The 18,622-nt window shown below is 39.5% G+C and overlaps 1 protein-coding gene across 2 annotated transcripts in view; it reads right to left on the minus strand.

The window, feature by feature from the left end:
* SLC35F4 (solute carrier family 35 member F4) overlaps positions 1-18,622 on the minus strand; it is a 306,792-nt gene that overhangs the window by 43,775 nt on the left and 244,395 nt on the right. For both annotated transcript variants that reach the window (XM_035260625.3, XM_035260624.3), the window contains exon 2: positions 2,599-2,784. In XM_035260625.3, coding sequence (XP_035116516.1) covers positions 2,599-2,784 — 186 coding nt within the window. The remainder of the gene's footprint in view (positions 1-2,598; positions 2,785-18,622) is intronic.

Here is an 18,622-nt window from a genome sequence, read left to right on the forward strand (position 1 = left end):
ACAGACAACATCTTCTGTTGGTAACAGCTCTGCAAATTTCCTCCATGACCATGTGGCTTATGCAGAGATTAGAAAGAAAACTAGGATAAATAAGAGAATAGAATGAGAGAATCTTGTATTGAGAGGCCAAGAAAGGAACACAAACGTGGCCTATTAAGTAGGCATTATCATTCCCACTTTACAGGTGAAAAAGCTGAGACTTGTGTTAAGGGTTATCCAGGCTGAACCCAACGCAATCGGTATGACGCCAGGGCCTAAGCTTTATTCTGAATACTCATACGGCTAGGCTTTCAGTCCCTAGCTTTCCATTCAAGCACTGTCAGTTTCAGACTAGTTTGGGGAAAAAGTTCTGTTTCCTGGCAGGGATGGCAGTCCCACATGGAATTTAACAAGTGATACTTAAGAGAAAGGTGTACCTTACTGCACTTCAGATCTCATCATTCCCTGGGACTGCCTTACAAAGGAGAAATAATTCAACAAAAATTCTGAGGCAATACCTGCCTTTATTGTCACCTTCTTTGAAGAATGAATATGCATCACCATTATACTATGGGTGTGCTTTTCATGACACCAGTAGTCACCTACATGTTTTCGTAGTATTGTCTCCAGGCTTCTTCAGTTACTAGATTGATAGTTGGTAATTCATCAGTTTTACAAAGCACAGAAAAACTAGGTATCCAGAGCTCTTTTGTTTTCTAACCACTTTTAACATGATTTTCTATAGTCCTGCTAAAATTTTATTATCATTAAAATTGGTTTACCAGGGTTCTGTCCATTTCTGTGGACCTTTATCAAGTCATGCAAATTGACAGCAGAGGCCATTGGAATTTGGAAACATGAGTTTAAATCCTAGCCCTGCCATTGTTTAGCATTGAGTACATTATATTTTAATTCCTTTTTTAGCTTCTTTATCTGTTGAACAGTGATAATATCCATCTTATAGGATTTATTTTGAGATTAAGTACCATAATATCCACAAAAGCATGGTGAGCTTCTCTTCAGATTTTTCTCCTTTTGTTTCTTCTCTTTGGTGCACTGAAATATTTTCAAGTGCTTCTAATAATCACAGAAAAAGTAACTTAAGTCCCAGATGATCTTGTATGGTCTTTCAAATTTATAATCTGTGTATGACAGATAGGGCATGTCTTTATTAACCAGTGTGTTTAATTAACTGGAACATTTTGTTTTGCAAACAACTGGGATAACAGGAACACTGCAATTTATTAAAGCCAATTAAAACTTTCTGAAAATTTAAGAAGATGTCATTATTATTCCTTTTTTTTAGATTTAGCCCTGGGATTTACATAGTACCTAAGACATCATTTTAAAATACTGTTTTTTAAAGAGTGTATTTTCTCATAAAAAAATACATTCTCAAACTAGTAGGACCCTAGAAGAAGCTTTCACATTTCCTCTCTTTCCCTGTTTACCCTTCCCCTACCCCTAACTGAATCCTCTGAATTGTTTTTTTTTTTAAAGGCAGTTTCCCCAAATTTCTGAATTTTTTTTTTTGGCATTTTTACTACCAACTTATTTTGGTGGTGTATTTTGGTTTTGCTGCTGCTGTTACTACTTTTGAGAATGAAAGAGATTTTAGTACATTGCCAGCCAAGCTGAAGGAACAAATGGGGAGGAACAATGGGCCAAAAGAATTGTAGGTGGGGCGATCATGGATGCAGGTTGGGGGCTAAAATCGTAAAGGTAGAAAGACACACATGCCACAAGTCTTCCCTCAGTAATGGTAACTGGTAAACAAAAGCACATAGACATTCTGAGGTGGAGGAATGCATTTGTAGCATACAATCTTTTGCTTTTTCTCAGGAACGTGGAAGTATGGCTGGTCATATGATGAGAGGAAGTGAATATGAACAGGGAACTTCAGTGCATCCCCTAAGGAAGGCAATAAGATGTTCACTAACAATAAGTAACAGTACTTCCCAGCAGCCCAGAGGACCCAGCTGCATTTAAAAACTATAAATTTTGCTGGGAAACTCATGAGCATAGTTACAAGATTTATCTGGCAATTCCAGTTGGTAACCCAAGAGCTGGTGAGTGGTCAGGTGGATGTGAGGAAAAGCTGAAGTCCCAACTGATCAGAAGATGCTGATCAGGGAAGCCAGTGAAGTCTCCTGCAGCAAGCATGAAACTGGGAAAACTAAAAGGGCTGCAGGGACAGACAGTCCTGATGAAGACAAAAGCAGATTCTGTGATTTTCCTGGTGTTTTCATTCTTTTCAGGATGGGTACATTGTGCTGCTACTGAATCCCCAGGCTGAGATAAAAGATGCAGGGTTTTGACATTTTCAAGGTGAGAAAACTAACTGCCTTGTAAACTTCACCAGGAGTCATTGTCTAACCATGTGTTAAGTTATTCAACTACAGGGTTTGGTGGTGTTTCTCTGCCACGCTGTACATCACTAACAGATTGTATCTATACATTTCCCTTCTTCCTTATCCTCCAGCTTGATAAAGCTTCCCCACATGCACTCATAAGAGTCCATGTAACATCTCTGCATTCTGTGACAATGGTGAGATTTTTCATGGCTCTTTAGAAGCTTACCAGTATGTACCATTATTTAAGAGGAAGTCATCCACATACCTGATCTGTTTTGTCTCTCAACTCTGTGTCCACAAACTCCTGAGGATCCTCGGTTCTGAAGTTCAAGAATAGGAGCAGAGGAATCTTCGGTGACAGACAGCGGGGACAGTTGTCTACTGATGCCACTGTGTGAACTGGGGCAGTTGGCTCCTGGTTTACATCGAGTGACTGATGATCTGGAGGTACCTGGAAAGACAGAGAACACACCAGGTTAAAAACTGCCTGAAGAAAAAAAATGGAAGTAGATTTTATTTAATTATTGTTTGGAAACAGGGTCTCACTCTGTCACCCAGGCTGGAGGGCAGTGGTGTGATCTCGGCTCCCTGCTGCCTCTGCCTCCTGGGTTCAAGTGATTCTCCTGCCTCAACCTCCCAAATAGCTGGAATTAAAGGTGTGCGCCACCACACCCAGCCAATTTTTGTATTTTTTGTAGAAACAGGGTTCTGCCATGTTGGTAAGGCTGGCAGAAGTAGATTTTCAAGGGCTGAGCAGTAAAATATATGGTAGCAACAATCACAGTCCTAATGAGCTTATTTCAAACTCTATAAAAAGGGCTCGTAAAAAGAAAACTGCTATCATATAGTATCTGCCATTACAGGTCTGTGCCTATAAGATCAAGACTCTTTTAGATAAATCTATTAGCTAGAAATGAACGCTAGAAGATGGTGTTTGGATTGGTACTTGTATTCGGAATTAACACAGTCAAATCGTTTAAGGCAAGGAAAGCACAGTGTTCTGTATTTTCCACTCTACTCTTTTCTTCCTAACTGTCAATTTCCTGACTGGTAAAACTGCCAATAATATTTCCAACAAACTGACCATTACACTTTCCATGGGATTGATCACTAAAATTTAATTTCCTTGTGTCTTCTCAATCACCGCTAGCTCTATTTGGTGTTACAGATGAAAATCCACAGGCTAAACCCCCCTTCTAATTCTGATTAATCATCCAACAATCTCCAACCTGGGGTCAACTTCATGGGTCTACAGCCAGTATAGTCACATAGGGTGCTGTGCTCAGAAGGGCCTATCCTGCCACTTCCCAACCCTCAGCCCCAATTATCCTATCCAAATGATGCATCCATCAACATTAAGAGATTAACACTGGTACATCACTATTAACCAAATTCCAAATCTCCTTTGGATTTCACTAGTTTTATCACTAATGTGCTTTTTCTAGAACCCTATTCATGGTACACCTTACATTCAATCATCAAGTTCCTTTATCCACTTATGGTCTGAGATAGTTGTTCAGTCTTGTTTATCATGATCTTGACAGTTCTAAAGAGAGCTGTTGAAGTATTTTGTAGTCTGTCAATTGGAATTTGCCAGATATTTTCTCTCATGGTTATATTGGGTTCAATAGATTTTCAGAAGGAATACCACAGAGGTAAAATATCCTCCTCATCATATAATATCTGCCATTACAGGCTACCAACAGGACTTGTTATTGATGTTCATTGTAATCGCCTGGCCAAGGTTGAGTTGGCCAGGTCTCTCCACTGTCTTTTGTTCCCTTTCCATGTTGTCTTCTTCACTAGCCTGTCACAGTCCAGCCCACACTCTAGGGTGGGGAAGGGGTGGGATGCTAAGCTTCACTTTCTGGACTTGGGGGGGGTCTACATATATTATTTGGAACTCTTCTGTAATGATAATTTGTCTATTTTCCTCCTTGATTTAGTCTCTATTTATATTAGCATGGGCTCATGAATATTTATTTCATACTTTGGGTTATGAGCAAACCTGCATTGTTTATTATTTTGCTCAAATGCTCCAGCTTTGGCCAGAGAAAGCTCTTTCAGATTGGCTTTTGAGTAATTTTGACTTGTTCCCACTCTTTTGTGTTTGGGCTCTTCCTTAATTTTTGGCACTGCAAGATTCCCTGGGTTCATCTTATAGTTTCCCTGTCCCACTCCTGAAATTAATCATTTCCCCAGGGATTTCTATTTATTCTATTTCTTTGGAATAATGGTTGCCAGAGCCTAGGATGGATAGTGGGTTGAGGTGGGAGGGAGTGTGGATGGTTAATGAGTACAAAAATAGAATAAGATCTAATATTTGAAAGCACAAGAGCATGACTACAGTCAACAATAATTGACTGTAGATTGTACAATAAGATTATAATTAGAATGTTTATAACACAAATGATAAATGCTTGAGGTGATAGATGACCCATTTACCCTGATGTGATTGGTACATATTGTATGTCTGTATAAAAATATCTCATGTACCCCATAAAGATATGTACCTACTATGCACCCATAAAAATAAAATAAAATTTACTAATGTTGGATCTAAAAATTTAAAAATTACAGTTACTCAAAAAGTTAATAGAAGCATTATATACTAACTGCTATACTTAATGCTGTGTTACTATTGTTATAAAAGTGTCAAAAATATCCAGTGTTCTTATTTTATATATCCAGAATATTTATTGTGCCTTGTATAACTATGTTTCCAATTGGACAGTTCAAGTTCAATAGAAACAGACTGTCTGAAATTCAGTGAACTCTCAATTATTCATGTTCTTCAAGAGTGGCTGATGCTCAGATACTCCAAGAGTCTTTTAAAATGTATCTTTTTATTTTTATAAATGATATGCCTTCTCTTCTTTTCTCAAGGTAATACTGGGTTTCATTTTTTCAATATTCCACTCCCAATCCCTTGGCAATTATAGGTGAAAAGGAGAAAGTCTCGAAACAGGTTGGATAGCAAGTTGGGATGGGATTGAGATAAAATAGTGGCCAGGGTTACCTAAAAAGTTGGTAATTTGTGTGTAGCTAGCAAGTGTTGAATTTACAAGCCACACAAGTGATTTATCTTACTTTCTTGTTTTAACTAAAATATTATGTCCTGGCTTCCATACCTCCTGTTCCTTATGTGATATACTGCAAAGTCCATTGCCTGCTGCCAACTGCCTCCCACTGGTCAGATTGTGGAAGACTTCCAAGAGTAGTTCATCCATGGGAGACATTTTAATCACTGCCTTAAACAATGCAAACTTTAAACTTCAGAGCCAGACCTGGAGTCATATTCAGGGCTTGGGCCATGAAACAATTATCTCCGATCCTGGAAGTGAAAACATAGTCCCGTCCTCTATGGTCTTGTACAATTTAGTGACTCTAAAGTCAATCCTAAAAAATGTAAACATTTAGAATGTCACCTGGGATGTAGTCAAGGATCATAAATAAATCATATCTATTTTCTGTTTTGTATGCAACAATGAGTGCCTGAGTGGAAACAGAGATTGTAAATCCAGTTCGTAAACAGTGCTCAGACTTTACTAAGTATTGTGAACAAACTGTATTAGGAGTGATGTGTGGGTGCTATCTCATTAGTCACACCAGATGATCCCCTATCCTTCTTAAAGACATCTCACCTAACCCATAGGAGAGGGACCGTCTTGGGCCATTTTTCTTATTTGGCCCGGAAAAAGTATATGATTTCTTCATCTGTCCAAATTACATTTGATTCAACAAATAGTTACCAAGCACCTATTATGTGGCAGGTATTGTGACAGTATATTTAGATAAGAATACATAGTTTGTACCTTCATGAAACACGCAATTTAGTATGATGCAGACATGTAACCAATTAGCCACAATTTGATGCAGCCTGGGGAGCAGGAAGAAAGGGAGTGAGGGATTCATTGAGAAGCCTGGAGCAGGAAAGGCTCTATGGGAGGTTACATCAAAGGTGTCTTTGAAGGATGAACAGGATTTAATCAGGCAGAGTTTTCAGCTGGGGAATAGGCAATACAGTCAGAGGCAACTATAGATGCAAATAGTCAGAGGCATAAGGTGCATGCTGTGAAGCTTAATATTAAAACAATCAGCTATAAGATGCTGAAATCTCAGTACACAAGAGTACTGGAGATCCCGTTCTTTTACCCTCATCTGTTACTTGAAAAGGAATGGTCTAATTGAGATTCCGGCAGTATACCGTGGTTAAGAAACCTGGCTGTCTAAACCTGGGAGACCTGGTAAACAAAAATGTCTATTAAGGGTCATTTATTAATTAGAATATTCAACTTCATATAATAGGAATCCAAACTAAATTGGTTTAAAGCTAAAAGGGGAGTTTTTAGGAGCTCAGCAACCTAAAGGGACAAGAAGGCTAGAGTGTCTGTAATCCTCAGGAACACCTGGAACCAGGGCCCTGGTGCAGTCAGACAGTCTCATTTTCTCCATCTCTTGCTGCTGAGTGCCAGCTTCATTTCTTCTCGGTTGGCTTCTGCTTGTCTTTCTCTGCAGAAAATTTGGTTGTCAGAAGCTCACACACTTTCAGTCTCACAGCTTTAGCCTTCTGAGAGAAATCTAGTTGCATAGAGTCAAAAATTCAGGAAAGGGACTTGAATATTATACTGATGGCTTGTCCAATTTCTGTGACTAGCAGCAGGAATGGGCTGCATGCAGCTCCCAGGAAAGGAGGAGTGCAGCTGACAATAAGGTACCTAGGGTGTTTTGGAACTTCAAAGCAAAAAGGGAAAAGAACGACAGCCATTGAGTAAAACAACTGCTTAACCAGATTGAGTATAAGATGGGAAGTTCTCAGACAACCTGAAAAGCCAAGCTGATAAACGTTAGCCAGGAAAAGGTCTTTCTTTGGAAAGCACTGGGGGTGAAGAGCAAAGTGTCAAATGTCTCCATGTGAACAGTGTAAGGTGACTTGGAAGATACAGATAGATCAAAGTCCCAGCTATCATTCAAACAAAGGCCCTACCATTGGCTTTTCTCTCCTATGGGCACAAAAGGTCAACAAAACACCTGGCTTTACTAAGTACTATACTGAAGCTGAGCCAGAGACCTTATCCCTATTTGTCCCAAATTATGAAGTAAACACCACTATGTAGATCTGGTGCCGAAAGGCAGAAATCATGAATACCCAGAAGCAATTAACACGATCTAGGAAATGGGCGTGTCTGTGTGCGCGTGTATGCATGCGTGCGTGAGTTTGTGTATAGAAGGGGTAGTTGCTCTATGACAAGAGGCAGCATAATATGTATCCTAAAAAGGCTGCTCTGAAAAGTAGGATACCACTGGCTATATCACCTCAGGTAAATCACTTGACCTCTCTTTGTCCACACTCTTTCCATGCTGAAATGAAAGGATTAGACAACATGATTTCCTAAATTCCCAGAGTTTTCTCTTCTTCAACCCAAAGATTTTTCAAACATGTACCTGCAAATTATATTGAACCATAAGACAGTTTTGTCTATTTTCAACTCAGTTTTATAGCAATTTATATAGTTAGGATTTCAGAAGGAAGAGATGGCAAACTCAAAACAGGACAATTTTAGAAAAGGTGGTCAAGGTATAGGGCCATAGGGCAGTGGCTCTCTAAGCTTCCCACCTTAGCATGGCTTGGCAACTTGTTAGAAACACAAATTCTCAGCACCAATATGAGGCCCACTGAGTCAGAAATTCTGCAGTGGGGTAACCTATAGTTTAAGGAGCCTTCCAGGTGAGTCCAATAGTAAGTTAAAATTTGTGAAACACTCTGTCAGAAATCACAGAGGGTAGGGCCATATTCAGGTTTAACTATAGCTCTTACTAAATCTACCCCTGAAGGGATAAGGGGACAGAGTGATTAGAAGAATCTGGGGCCAGGCATGGTGGCTCACTCCTGTAATCCCAGCACTTTGAGAGGCTGAGGTGGGCAGATCACCTGCGGTCAGGAGTTCGAGACCAGCCTGTGAAACCCCATCGCTACTAAAAATACAAAAATTCTGGTGCTGAGGCAGGAGAATCTCTTGAATGCAGGAGGCAGAGGTTGCAATGAGCTGAGATCATGCCATTGCACTCTAGCCTGGGTGACAGAGCAAGACTCTGTCTCAAAAAAAAAAAAAAAAAAAGAATCTGGTGGAAGGAGAGAGCTGCTTAACTTGGGTTATGACCCTAAATTAGGGAAGGCACCTAGTTGGGGGGCCTTGGGAATACTCCCTTCCTTTGATATCCCACAGGAACTTCTCACTGGTTAATAAACCAAAGCCAGGAGACAAGACGGCCTCTTTCTTCACAGGTTCAGCCCCCTAGAGAGAGAAAGTTGAACTGAAAAAACTAAAAAGGGGATCTGGAGGAGTAAACAAAAGGCATCCAGTATTCTCTGTTTCTGCAACAATGCTATGATTGCAAAGTCAGGGGTTAGATCATATAATCTCCTCACCCTCTAAAAGCCTTATGATTCTTTGATTGATAGTTCTTTCAAACAAGCTGATGTAAATTATATATTGGCCATAAAACTAGCTTTAACTAGAAGATGGCCGAATAGGAACAGCTCTGAATTGCAGTTCCCAGCGAAAATGCAGAGGGTGAGTGATCACCGCATTTCCAAATGAATTTTTACTGCCCACAGACCAGAAGATTCCCAGGCAGAAAAGTGCTGAGTATCCAGCATGGCTGTTTCAGCTGATGCAGCAGGTCTCCACACAAAAACTCACACAAATCCAGGCACCGTTTCAACTGGTGACTGGAATGCCTAGGAGACAGAGTACCCTATTCAATTGAAAGAAAGGGGGCTGAAACAGGGAGCCAGGTGATCTGGCTCAGCTGGTCCCACCCCCACAAAGACCAGAAATCTGAAACACTCTGGATTGAGAGTTTCACTGCAAGCATAGCTGGACCTGGGATGGTCCAACTCTGTGGGGGGAAGGGCATTTGCCATTACTGAGGCAATCCACCACTACTGAGACAGTCCACCATTTAATGAGGCAGTCTGCCATTACTGAGGCAGACTGCCATTACCGAGGCAATTCTAGCTATACTCCTATACACACAACTACAAGGAAGTTCACACAGCAGCTGGGCAGAGCCCATGGCAGCTCAGCAACGCCTCTGCTGGCAGACTGTGACTAGGCTACCTCCTTGCTGGGCAGGGCATCTCTGAAAAAAGGCAGCAGAATGACAGGAACTTATAAATAAATGCCCACCTTCCTGGGACAGAGCACTTGGGAAAAAAAGTGGTTATGAGTTCCGCTATAGCAGACTTAAATGTACCCACCCAGCAGTTCTGAACAGAACAACAGAGCTCGCAGCTCAGCACTTGAGCTCCTATAAGGGACAGACTATCTCCTCAAGCAGCTACCCGACCACTGTATAACCAAAGAGACACCTCATAAAGGAGAGCTCAGGCTGACATCTGGCAGGTATCCTTCTGGGACAAAGATAACAGAAGAAGAAACTGACAGCAACCCTTACTGTTCTGCAGCCACTGCAGGTGATCCCCAGGCAAGCAGGGTCTGGAGTGGACCTCCATCAGTCCTACAGCAGGTGGGGCCTGACTGTTAGAAAACTAAGAAACAGAAGTAACTTCATCAGCAACAAAAAGATGTTCACTCAGAGACCCCATCTGAAAGTCACTAACCACAAAGACCACACGTAGATAAATCTACAAAGATAGGAAGACACCAGTGCAAAAAGGATGAAAATACCCAAAACCAGAATGCCTCTCCTCCTCACCAGCAAGGGAACAAGGCTAGATGAAGAATGAATCTGATGAACTGACAGAAACAAGCTTCAGAAGGTGGGTAATAACAAACTTCTCTGAGCTAAAAGATCATGTTCTAACTGAATGTGAAGAAACTAAGAACTCTGAAAAATTGTTTGATGAAATGCTAATGAGAATAAACAGCTTAGAGAGGAATATAAATGAACTGATGCAGATGAAAAACACAACACAAGAACTTTGAGAAACATATACAAATTTCAACAGCTGAATTGACCAAGCAGAAGAAAGGATATCAGAGATTGAAGATCAACTCAATGAAATAAAATGAGAAGGCAAAAATAGAGAAAAAAGAGTAAAAAGAAATGAACAAAGCTTCCAAGAAATATGGGATTATATCAAAAGACCTAATCTACGTTTCATTGGTGTAACTGAATATGACGAAGAGAATGAACCCAAGCTGGAAAACACTCTTCAGGATATTATCGAGGAGAACTTCCCCAACCTAGCAAGGCAGGCCTTGCTCTGTACTTTCAAGTACAGGAAATACAGAGAACACCACAAAGATATTCCTCAAGAAGAGCAACCCCAAGGCACATAATCATCAGATTCACTGGGGTGGAAATGAAGGAGAAAATGCTAAGACAGCCAGAGAGAAAGGTCGGGTTACCCACAAAGGGAAGCCCATCAGACTCAGAGCAGATCTCTCAGCAGAAACCCTACAAGCCAGAAGAGAGTGGGGGCCAATATTCAACATCCTTAAAGAAAAGAACCTTTAAGTTAGAATTTCATAGCCAGCCAAACTAAGCTTCATAAGCGAAGGAGAAATAAAATCCTTTATGAACAAGCAATTGCTCAGAGATTTCGTCCCACCAGGTCTGCCTTACAAGAGCTCCTGAAAGAAGCACTAAACATAGAAAGGAACAACCAGTACCAGCCACTCCAAAAACACAACAAATGGTAAAGAGCATCGACACAATGAAGAAACTGCATCAACTAATGGGCAAAACAACCAGCTAGCATCAAAACGGCAGGATCAAATTCACAAATACCAATATTAACCTTAAATGTAAATGGGCTAAATGCCCCAATCAAAAGACACAGGCTGGCAAATTGGATAAAAAGCCAAAACCCATCGGTGTGCTGTATCCAGAAAACCCATCTCACATGCAAGGATACAAAAAGACTCAAAATAAAGGGATGGAGGAAGATTTAAAACCAATGGAGAGCAAAAAATAGCAGGAGTTGCAATACTCATCTCTGATAAAATAGACTTTAAAGCAACAAAGATCAAAAGAGACAAAGAAGGACATTACATAATGGTAAAAGGATCAATGCAACAAGAAGAGCTAACAATCCTAAATATATACGTGCCCAATACAGGAGCACCCAGATACATAAGGCAAGTTCTTAACGGCTTACAAAGAGACTTAAACTCCCACAAAATAATAGTGGGAGACTTTAACACCCCATTGTCAATATTAGGCAGACCAATGAGACAGAAAATTAACAAGGATATCCAGGATTTGAACTCAGACCTGGACCAAGCAAACCTAATAGACAATTACAGAACTCTCCACCCCAAATCCACAGAATATACATTCTTCTCAGCACCGCATCACACCTACTCTAAAATTGACCACATAATTGGAAGTAAACAACTCCTCAGCAAATGCAAAAGAACGGAAATCATAACCAACAGTCACCAACAGTCTCTCAGACCACAGTGCGATCAAGTTAGAATTCAGAAGCTAACTCAGAACTGCAGAGCGTCATGGAAACTGAACAGCTGGCTCTTGAATGTTGACTGGATAAACAATGAAATGAAGGCAGAAATAAAGATATTCTTCGAAACCAATGGGAATGAAGATACAATGTACCAGAATCTCTGGGACACATTTAAAGCAGTCTCTAGGGGAAAATATATAGCAATAAATGTCCACATGAGAAGCAAGGAGAGATCTAAAATCGACACTGTATTGTCAAAATTGAAAGAGCTAGAGGAGCAAGATATAAAAAACTCAAAAGCTAGCAGAAGACAAGAAATAACTAAGATCAGAGCAGAACTGAAGGAGCTAGAGACACAAAAAACACTTCAAAAAATCAATAAATCCAGGAGCTGGTTTTTCTAAAGGATCAACAAAATAGACAGACCACTAGCCAGAATAATAAAAAAGAAAAGAGAGAATAATCAAATAGATGCAATAAAAAATGATAAAGGGCATATCACCACAGATTACATAGAAACACAAACCATCCTCGAAGATTATTACAAACAACTCTATGCACATCAACTAGTAAACCTGGAAGAAATGGATAAATTCCTGGACACTTGCATCCTCCCAAGCCTAAACCAGGAAGAAGTCGAAACCCTGAATAGACCAATAACAAGGTCTGAAGTTGAGGCAGCAATTAAGAGCCTACCACACAAAAAAAGCCCAGGTCCAGATGGGTTCACAGCCAAATTCTACCGGACATACAAAGAGGAGCTGGTACCACTCCTTTTGAAACTATTCCAAATAATCCAAAAAGAGGGAATCCTTCCCAAATCATTTTATGAGACCAATGTCATCCTGATACCAAAACCTAGCAGAGACTCAGCAAGAAAAGAAAACTTCAGGCCAATATCCATGATGAACATAGGTGTAAAATTCTTCAATAAAATACTGGCAAACCAATCGCAACAGCACATCCAAAAGCCTATCCATCACAATCAAGTAGGCTTCATTCTGGGGATACAAGGCTGGTTCAACATACGCAAGTCTATAAATGTAATTCACCACATAAACAGAACAAAAGACAAAAACCACATGATTATCTCAATAGATGCAGAGAAGGCCTTTGACAAAATTCAACAGCCCTTTATGCTAAAAACTCTCAATAATCTAGGTATTGATGGAACATATCTCAAAATAATAAAAGCTATTTATGACAAACCCACAGACAATATCCTACTGAATGGGCAAAAACTAGAAGCATTCCCTTTGAAATCTGGCACTAGACCAGGATGCCCACTCTCACTACTCCTATTCAATATAGTTTTGGAAGTTCTAGCCAGAGCAATCAGTCAAGAAAAAGAAATAAAGGGTATTCAAATAGGAAAGGAGGAAGTCAAATTGCCTCTATTTGCAGACAACATGATTGTATATTTCAAAGACCCTATTGTCTCAGCCCAAAATCTTCTGAAACTGAGAAGCAACTTCAGCAACGTCTCAGGATACAAAATCAATGTCCAAAAATCACAAGCATTCCTATACCCCAATAACAGACCTAAAGAGAGCCAAATCAAGATGAACTGCCATTCACAATTGCTACAAAGAGAATAAAATACCTAGGAATACAACAAAGGATGTAAAGGACCTCTTCAGGGAGAACTACAAACCACTGCCCAACGAAATAAGAGAGGACACAAACAGATGGAGAAACATTCCATGCTCATGTTTAGGAAGAATCAATATCATAAAAATGGCCATACTGCCCAAAGTAATTTACAGATTCAATGCTATTCCCATCAAGCTGCCAATGACCTTCTTCACAGAACTGAAAAAAACCACCTTAAACTTCATGTGGCACCAAAAGAGAGCCCACATAGCCAAGTCAATTCTAAGCAAAAAGAACAAAGCTGGAGGCATCATGGTACCTGATTTCAAACTATACTACAAGGCTACAGTAATCAAAACAGCATGGTACTGATATCAAAACAGAGATATAGACCAATGGAACAGAACAGAGGTCTCGGAGGCAACACGACATATCTACAACCATCTGATCTTTGACAAACCTGAAGAAACAAGCAATGGGGAAAAAATTCCCTGTTCAATAAATGGTGTTGGGAAAACTGGCTAGTCATGTGCAAAAAGCGGAAACTGAACCTCTTCCTGACATCTTATACTAAAACTAACTCGAGATGGATTAAAGACTTAAACATAATACATAACACCATAAAAACCTTAGAATAAAACCTAGGCAAAACCATTCAGGACATAGACATAGGCAAGGACTTCATGACCAAAACACCAAAAACATTGGCAACAAAAGCAAAAATAGACAAATGGGATCTAATTAAACTCCAGAGCTTCTGCACAGCAAAAGAAGCAATCATTAGAGTGAACTGCCAACCAACAGCATGGGAAAAACATTTTGCAATTTACCCATTTGACAAAGGACTTATATCCAAAATCTATAAATAACTAAAACAGATTACAAGAAAAAAACCCATTCAAAAGTGGGCAAAGGATATGAACAGACACTTTTCAAAAGAAGACATATATGAGGCCAAAAAACATATGAAAAAATGTTCATCATCACTGGTCATTAGAGAAATGCAAATCAAAACTACATTGAGATACCATCTCACGCCAGTTAGAATGGCATTCGTGAAAAAATCTGGAGACAACAGATGTGGAGAAATAGGAACAGTTTTAGACTGTTGGTGGGAGTGTAAATTAGTTCAATCATTGTGGTGATTCCTCAAGTATGTAGAAATAGAAATTCCATTTGACCCAGCAATCCCATTACTGGGTATATATCCAAGGGATTATAAATTGTTCTATTATAAGGACACATGCACACGTATGTTCATAGCAGCACTGTTTACAATAGCAATGACTTGGAACCAACCCAAATGCCCACGGATGATAGACTGGACAGGGAGAATGTGGTACATATACACTGTAGAATACTATGAAGCCATAAAAAACGATGAGTTCGGGTCCTTTGTAGGGACATGGATGAACCTGGAGATCATCATTTTCAGCAAACTGACATAGGAACATACAATCAAGCACTGCATGTTCTCATTCATAGGCAGGTGTTGTACAATGAGAACATATGGACACAGAGGAGAGCATTACAGACTGAGGTCTGTCAGGGGGACTAGGGGAGGGACAGTTATGGGTAGGGAGTTGGGGAGGAATAACATGGGGAGAAATGCCAGATATAGGTGATGGGGATGGACGCAGAAAACCACATTGCCATGTATGTACCTATGCAACAATCCTGCATGTTCTTTACATTACCTCAGAACCTAAAATGCAATAAAATACATATATATTTTTTTTTAAAAACTGGCATTAACTATTTTCAACTCATCTTTTATAAGTGTGCTTCTTTTAAAGATCCAAAGCATTTTCCATGACTCAGATATAGGCACTGAAGAAATGTAACCCTGGATTTTTCACTTGATGTTGGTTGGCAGCCATAATTATTACTTTGTCATTTTTTTCTTATAAAAAGAGAAAATATCAATAACTCAACAAAATATATGGAGAGTTATATTTCAGCTTGTTTTTTTACTCATATCCTGTTGGATTTCAGTGGCAAAAAATATTTCCTTGTAGTAAGATTATTTATTGTCATCAGTTTTTTTCATAGAAATCCATGTGGAATTTGGTTTAACTGTTGCTCTTTTCTTAGGTAAACATACATCCTTGAAATTACTACAAAGGGTCAGCATGGTAGATAGTCAATGCACAAGCAATGGGAACTTTTCAATTTATTCTCTAAAAGCCAAAATCCTCAGCACAATTCCATTGTACTTCTCAAGTATTACTCATGAAGTTTTTCAACCTTTCCCTTCCTCCTCCTACTAGTAGTCCTCAGTGTCTATTACTGCCATCTTTGTATCCATGAATAGCCAATATTTAGCTCCCACTTATAAGTGAGAACAAGTAGCATTTGAAAAAGCTTTTACTTTCTAATTCATTTTTTATTTATCCAAAATCTATATCTGAAAGGACAGATTACTAATAGTTATATACCTGTTATAAACCTCTTTTCCCTAAAATAGTAGCAATCTCTCTAGAATACAATTTATCTTCTCTACATGTAACTGACTGGTAGTCGGTTGAAATCAAAGCTTATATCACTGCTATCAATTTTTACAATGTAAAAACAAAAATGCCTAGTATTTTATTTAACACCTACTATGTACAAAAAGCCTTATATATATTATCTCTAGACCTCACAACAGTACTTTTGCGTGTATTTTATTACCCCCATTTTACAGATGAGGAAAGTGTATTTCCAATAGCCTAAGTGTTGATGAAAACTCAGGTGTGTCAAATTCCAAAGCCCGTATTCTCTCCAGTGTACCTCACTGCTTTCCGTCTCAGCTAATCAGTTTTACTAAGCTCTTTCGGTATGCAAAATGGTTAGAATCTTATTGGAAAGATAATACTTCCCAAATGCCTAAATACATTAAGGTGAGCAATTCAGTAGCACAGAAAATAGGGATAATTATTGTTCAGAAAGTGGAGAGATTAATTTCAGCCTGTTGGTAAAAAAAAAAAAAAAAATGCTTCATAAAGAACAATGGATTCAAACAGATCAAAAAGCAAGGCAAGGTTTGGATAGGAGGAGAGCCTAGGGCAGCTTCCAACACAGGAACACATAGATTTTGTCCTTTTAATTGTGGGGAGCAAACAAGGTACTTAATGTGTTTTGTGGAGGGATGATGGCTTAAAAGCAGAATTTCAGGAAGGCAAAATTGGCAAGAGAGGGTAGGATACTCACTACAGAGAGAAACTGGAGGGAAGACACTTATTTGGAAGCTGTTAATCCAAAATGTAGTCTTTAAGGGGAACTGAAATTTGTATTGCAGTAGAATCTTTCTTTTCTCTGTCTAGGATCCCGCCATTCAGATGATGATGGTGGGAAAAACATTAATAATAGTATTAATGATAACGGTGTTAAGAACATAAAGAAAGCACAATGATCATACCTTGTACATATAAGCCAGTTATAATTACTCTTCCCTGTCATGACCTTATGCAATACAACTACACTGCCACATCCCCTGGGCCTGCAAATGCCAGAGGAGCTCCACTTTTACACTTGTCAAGCACATGTTCTAGATTCATATGTTAAAGAAGTCGTTAGGATCAAGACATTTTCTCTGGTTCCCTTCCCCCAAATAAAATATTATCCTTAACATTTGGTTGTTTCTATCCTTTCAGACCCTGTATCTCCCTCCAGCATCAAGCTTTAACCCTCAGTCTTGCCCAAGAATAACCCCTGTCCCTCAATTACGGCTCCAAACACACCCATGTCTTATTAAGACTAAAGTTGTTTTCCTGATTCCAACTACCTCTTACCTTGTCCAGACATAGAATCTGTCTACTCAGCCTTCTTACTTTTTATACCCTCTGTCATCTGTAGAATTAGACTGTGGAATGACTTTGATGATTTCTGCTGAACATTTACCGAAATCTGAAATGGACTTTTAAGTATTCCTAAGGTACTTAAGAAACATTTTTAAATCTATTTGCTGATTCTAGATATGAATCAGTGGAAACACCACAAAGTTACTTTTAAAATTTTCTCTGTGTGTGATAAATAATTACCAGATAAATAATTACCCAGATAATAGAAAGTGCTTTTCATTGCAAAAGAACAAACAGCAATTAAAAAAAAATGTCAGCCCAGTTGTCAACTCCGTAAATACTTTTAACATGGCTGTCTTAGACTTCTGTCCTATGTTTAGCTACCCAGCACCCCTTTCCTGTTTAGAGGGAGTTCCCCCTCCCTCATTATATGGGAAACAGTGCCCCGCATCTAACAGTGGAAGCTAAGGAAGCCAAATAATTCTCCTTGTTCTTGGCAACAAGCTGTAGATATGACTTGGTTTCAGCCCATCAGATGCTGCTATCCAGACTTAGAATCTCCTGGAAGCCAGGATGATTAAAACCCCATGAATAGCAGTAGCAACAAGCTGATGGGTAGCCCCATGAATAACAGCATCAACAGGCTGTTGGGTAGTTGGGTAGAAATGGCAGCATCTCAGCCAGATTGTTCCAGCTGTCTGGCTCTGAAGGCCTCTTGATTCCTGCACATTTTCCAAGGCTCTGTGACCCTCTCCGCCCAAAGCCAGCCAGTAAAACTCCATTTTGCTTAATAGCCCTCGGGTAACATTTCTGTGGCTTGCAACCAAGAATCCTTCTGATACCAACTTTACAGGACATTCCCATACCCCCAACTCTGCAGCCCCTTCCCCACTTCATCTGTTCCCCTTCTCTCTGACGTCTTCACTCACTAGTTATCTTTGCATTACAGCTATTTCTATGGGTGACAGTCTTTGTTCTCAGAAAGAGACCTCTTAAGAGTATTAAGGAAAATTTTCTGGATTTCCCACCAGATTCCCTGTAAGAGCCAATGATAGACATTTTTAAGGAAGTGCAGATGGGTGTTACCACTGATGAGCACTTGGAGGCAAGTTTGCTTGTGGAAGAGAGCTGGTTGATTCCCAAGTGAGGGTAGAAAGAATCTCTTAGATGCACCATCACTTCTTTCCCATATCACTCCAGTCACTGTGATAATGCCAAAAGCAAGTGGAGATTCATTTCTATACAGTGAAAAGGCTAGTCTTGATGGGTCTGAAATAAATCAGTTTAACCCAAGAAAACAAAAAGAAATTTAGCATTCATTTTAGAACATTTCTCAAAGAGTTCAGCCCACTAAATTGAAGCAAAATAGGTAAGAAAATGCTGTGCTGTATCTTAGGAATACAACTAACCAAAGAGGTGAAAGAGCTCTACGAGGAGAATTATAAAACACTGCTGAAAGAAATCATAGATGACACAAA

This window comes from Callithrix jacchus, chromosome 8 (genome assembly GCF_049354715.1).
Source record: "Callithrix jacchus isolate 240 chromosome 8, calJac240_pri, whole genome shotgun sequence".
NCBI lineage: Eukaryota > Metazoa > Chordata > Mammalia > Primates > Cebidae > Callithrix > Callithrix jacchus.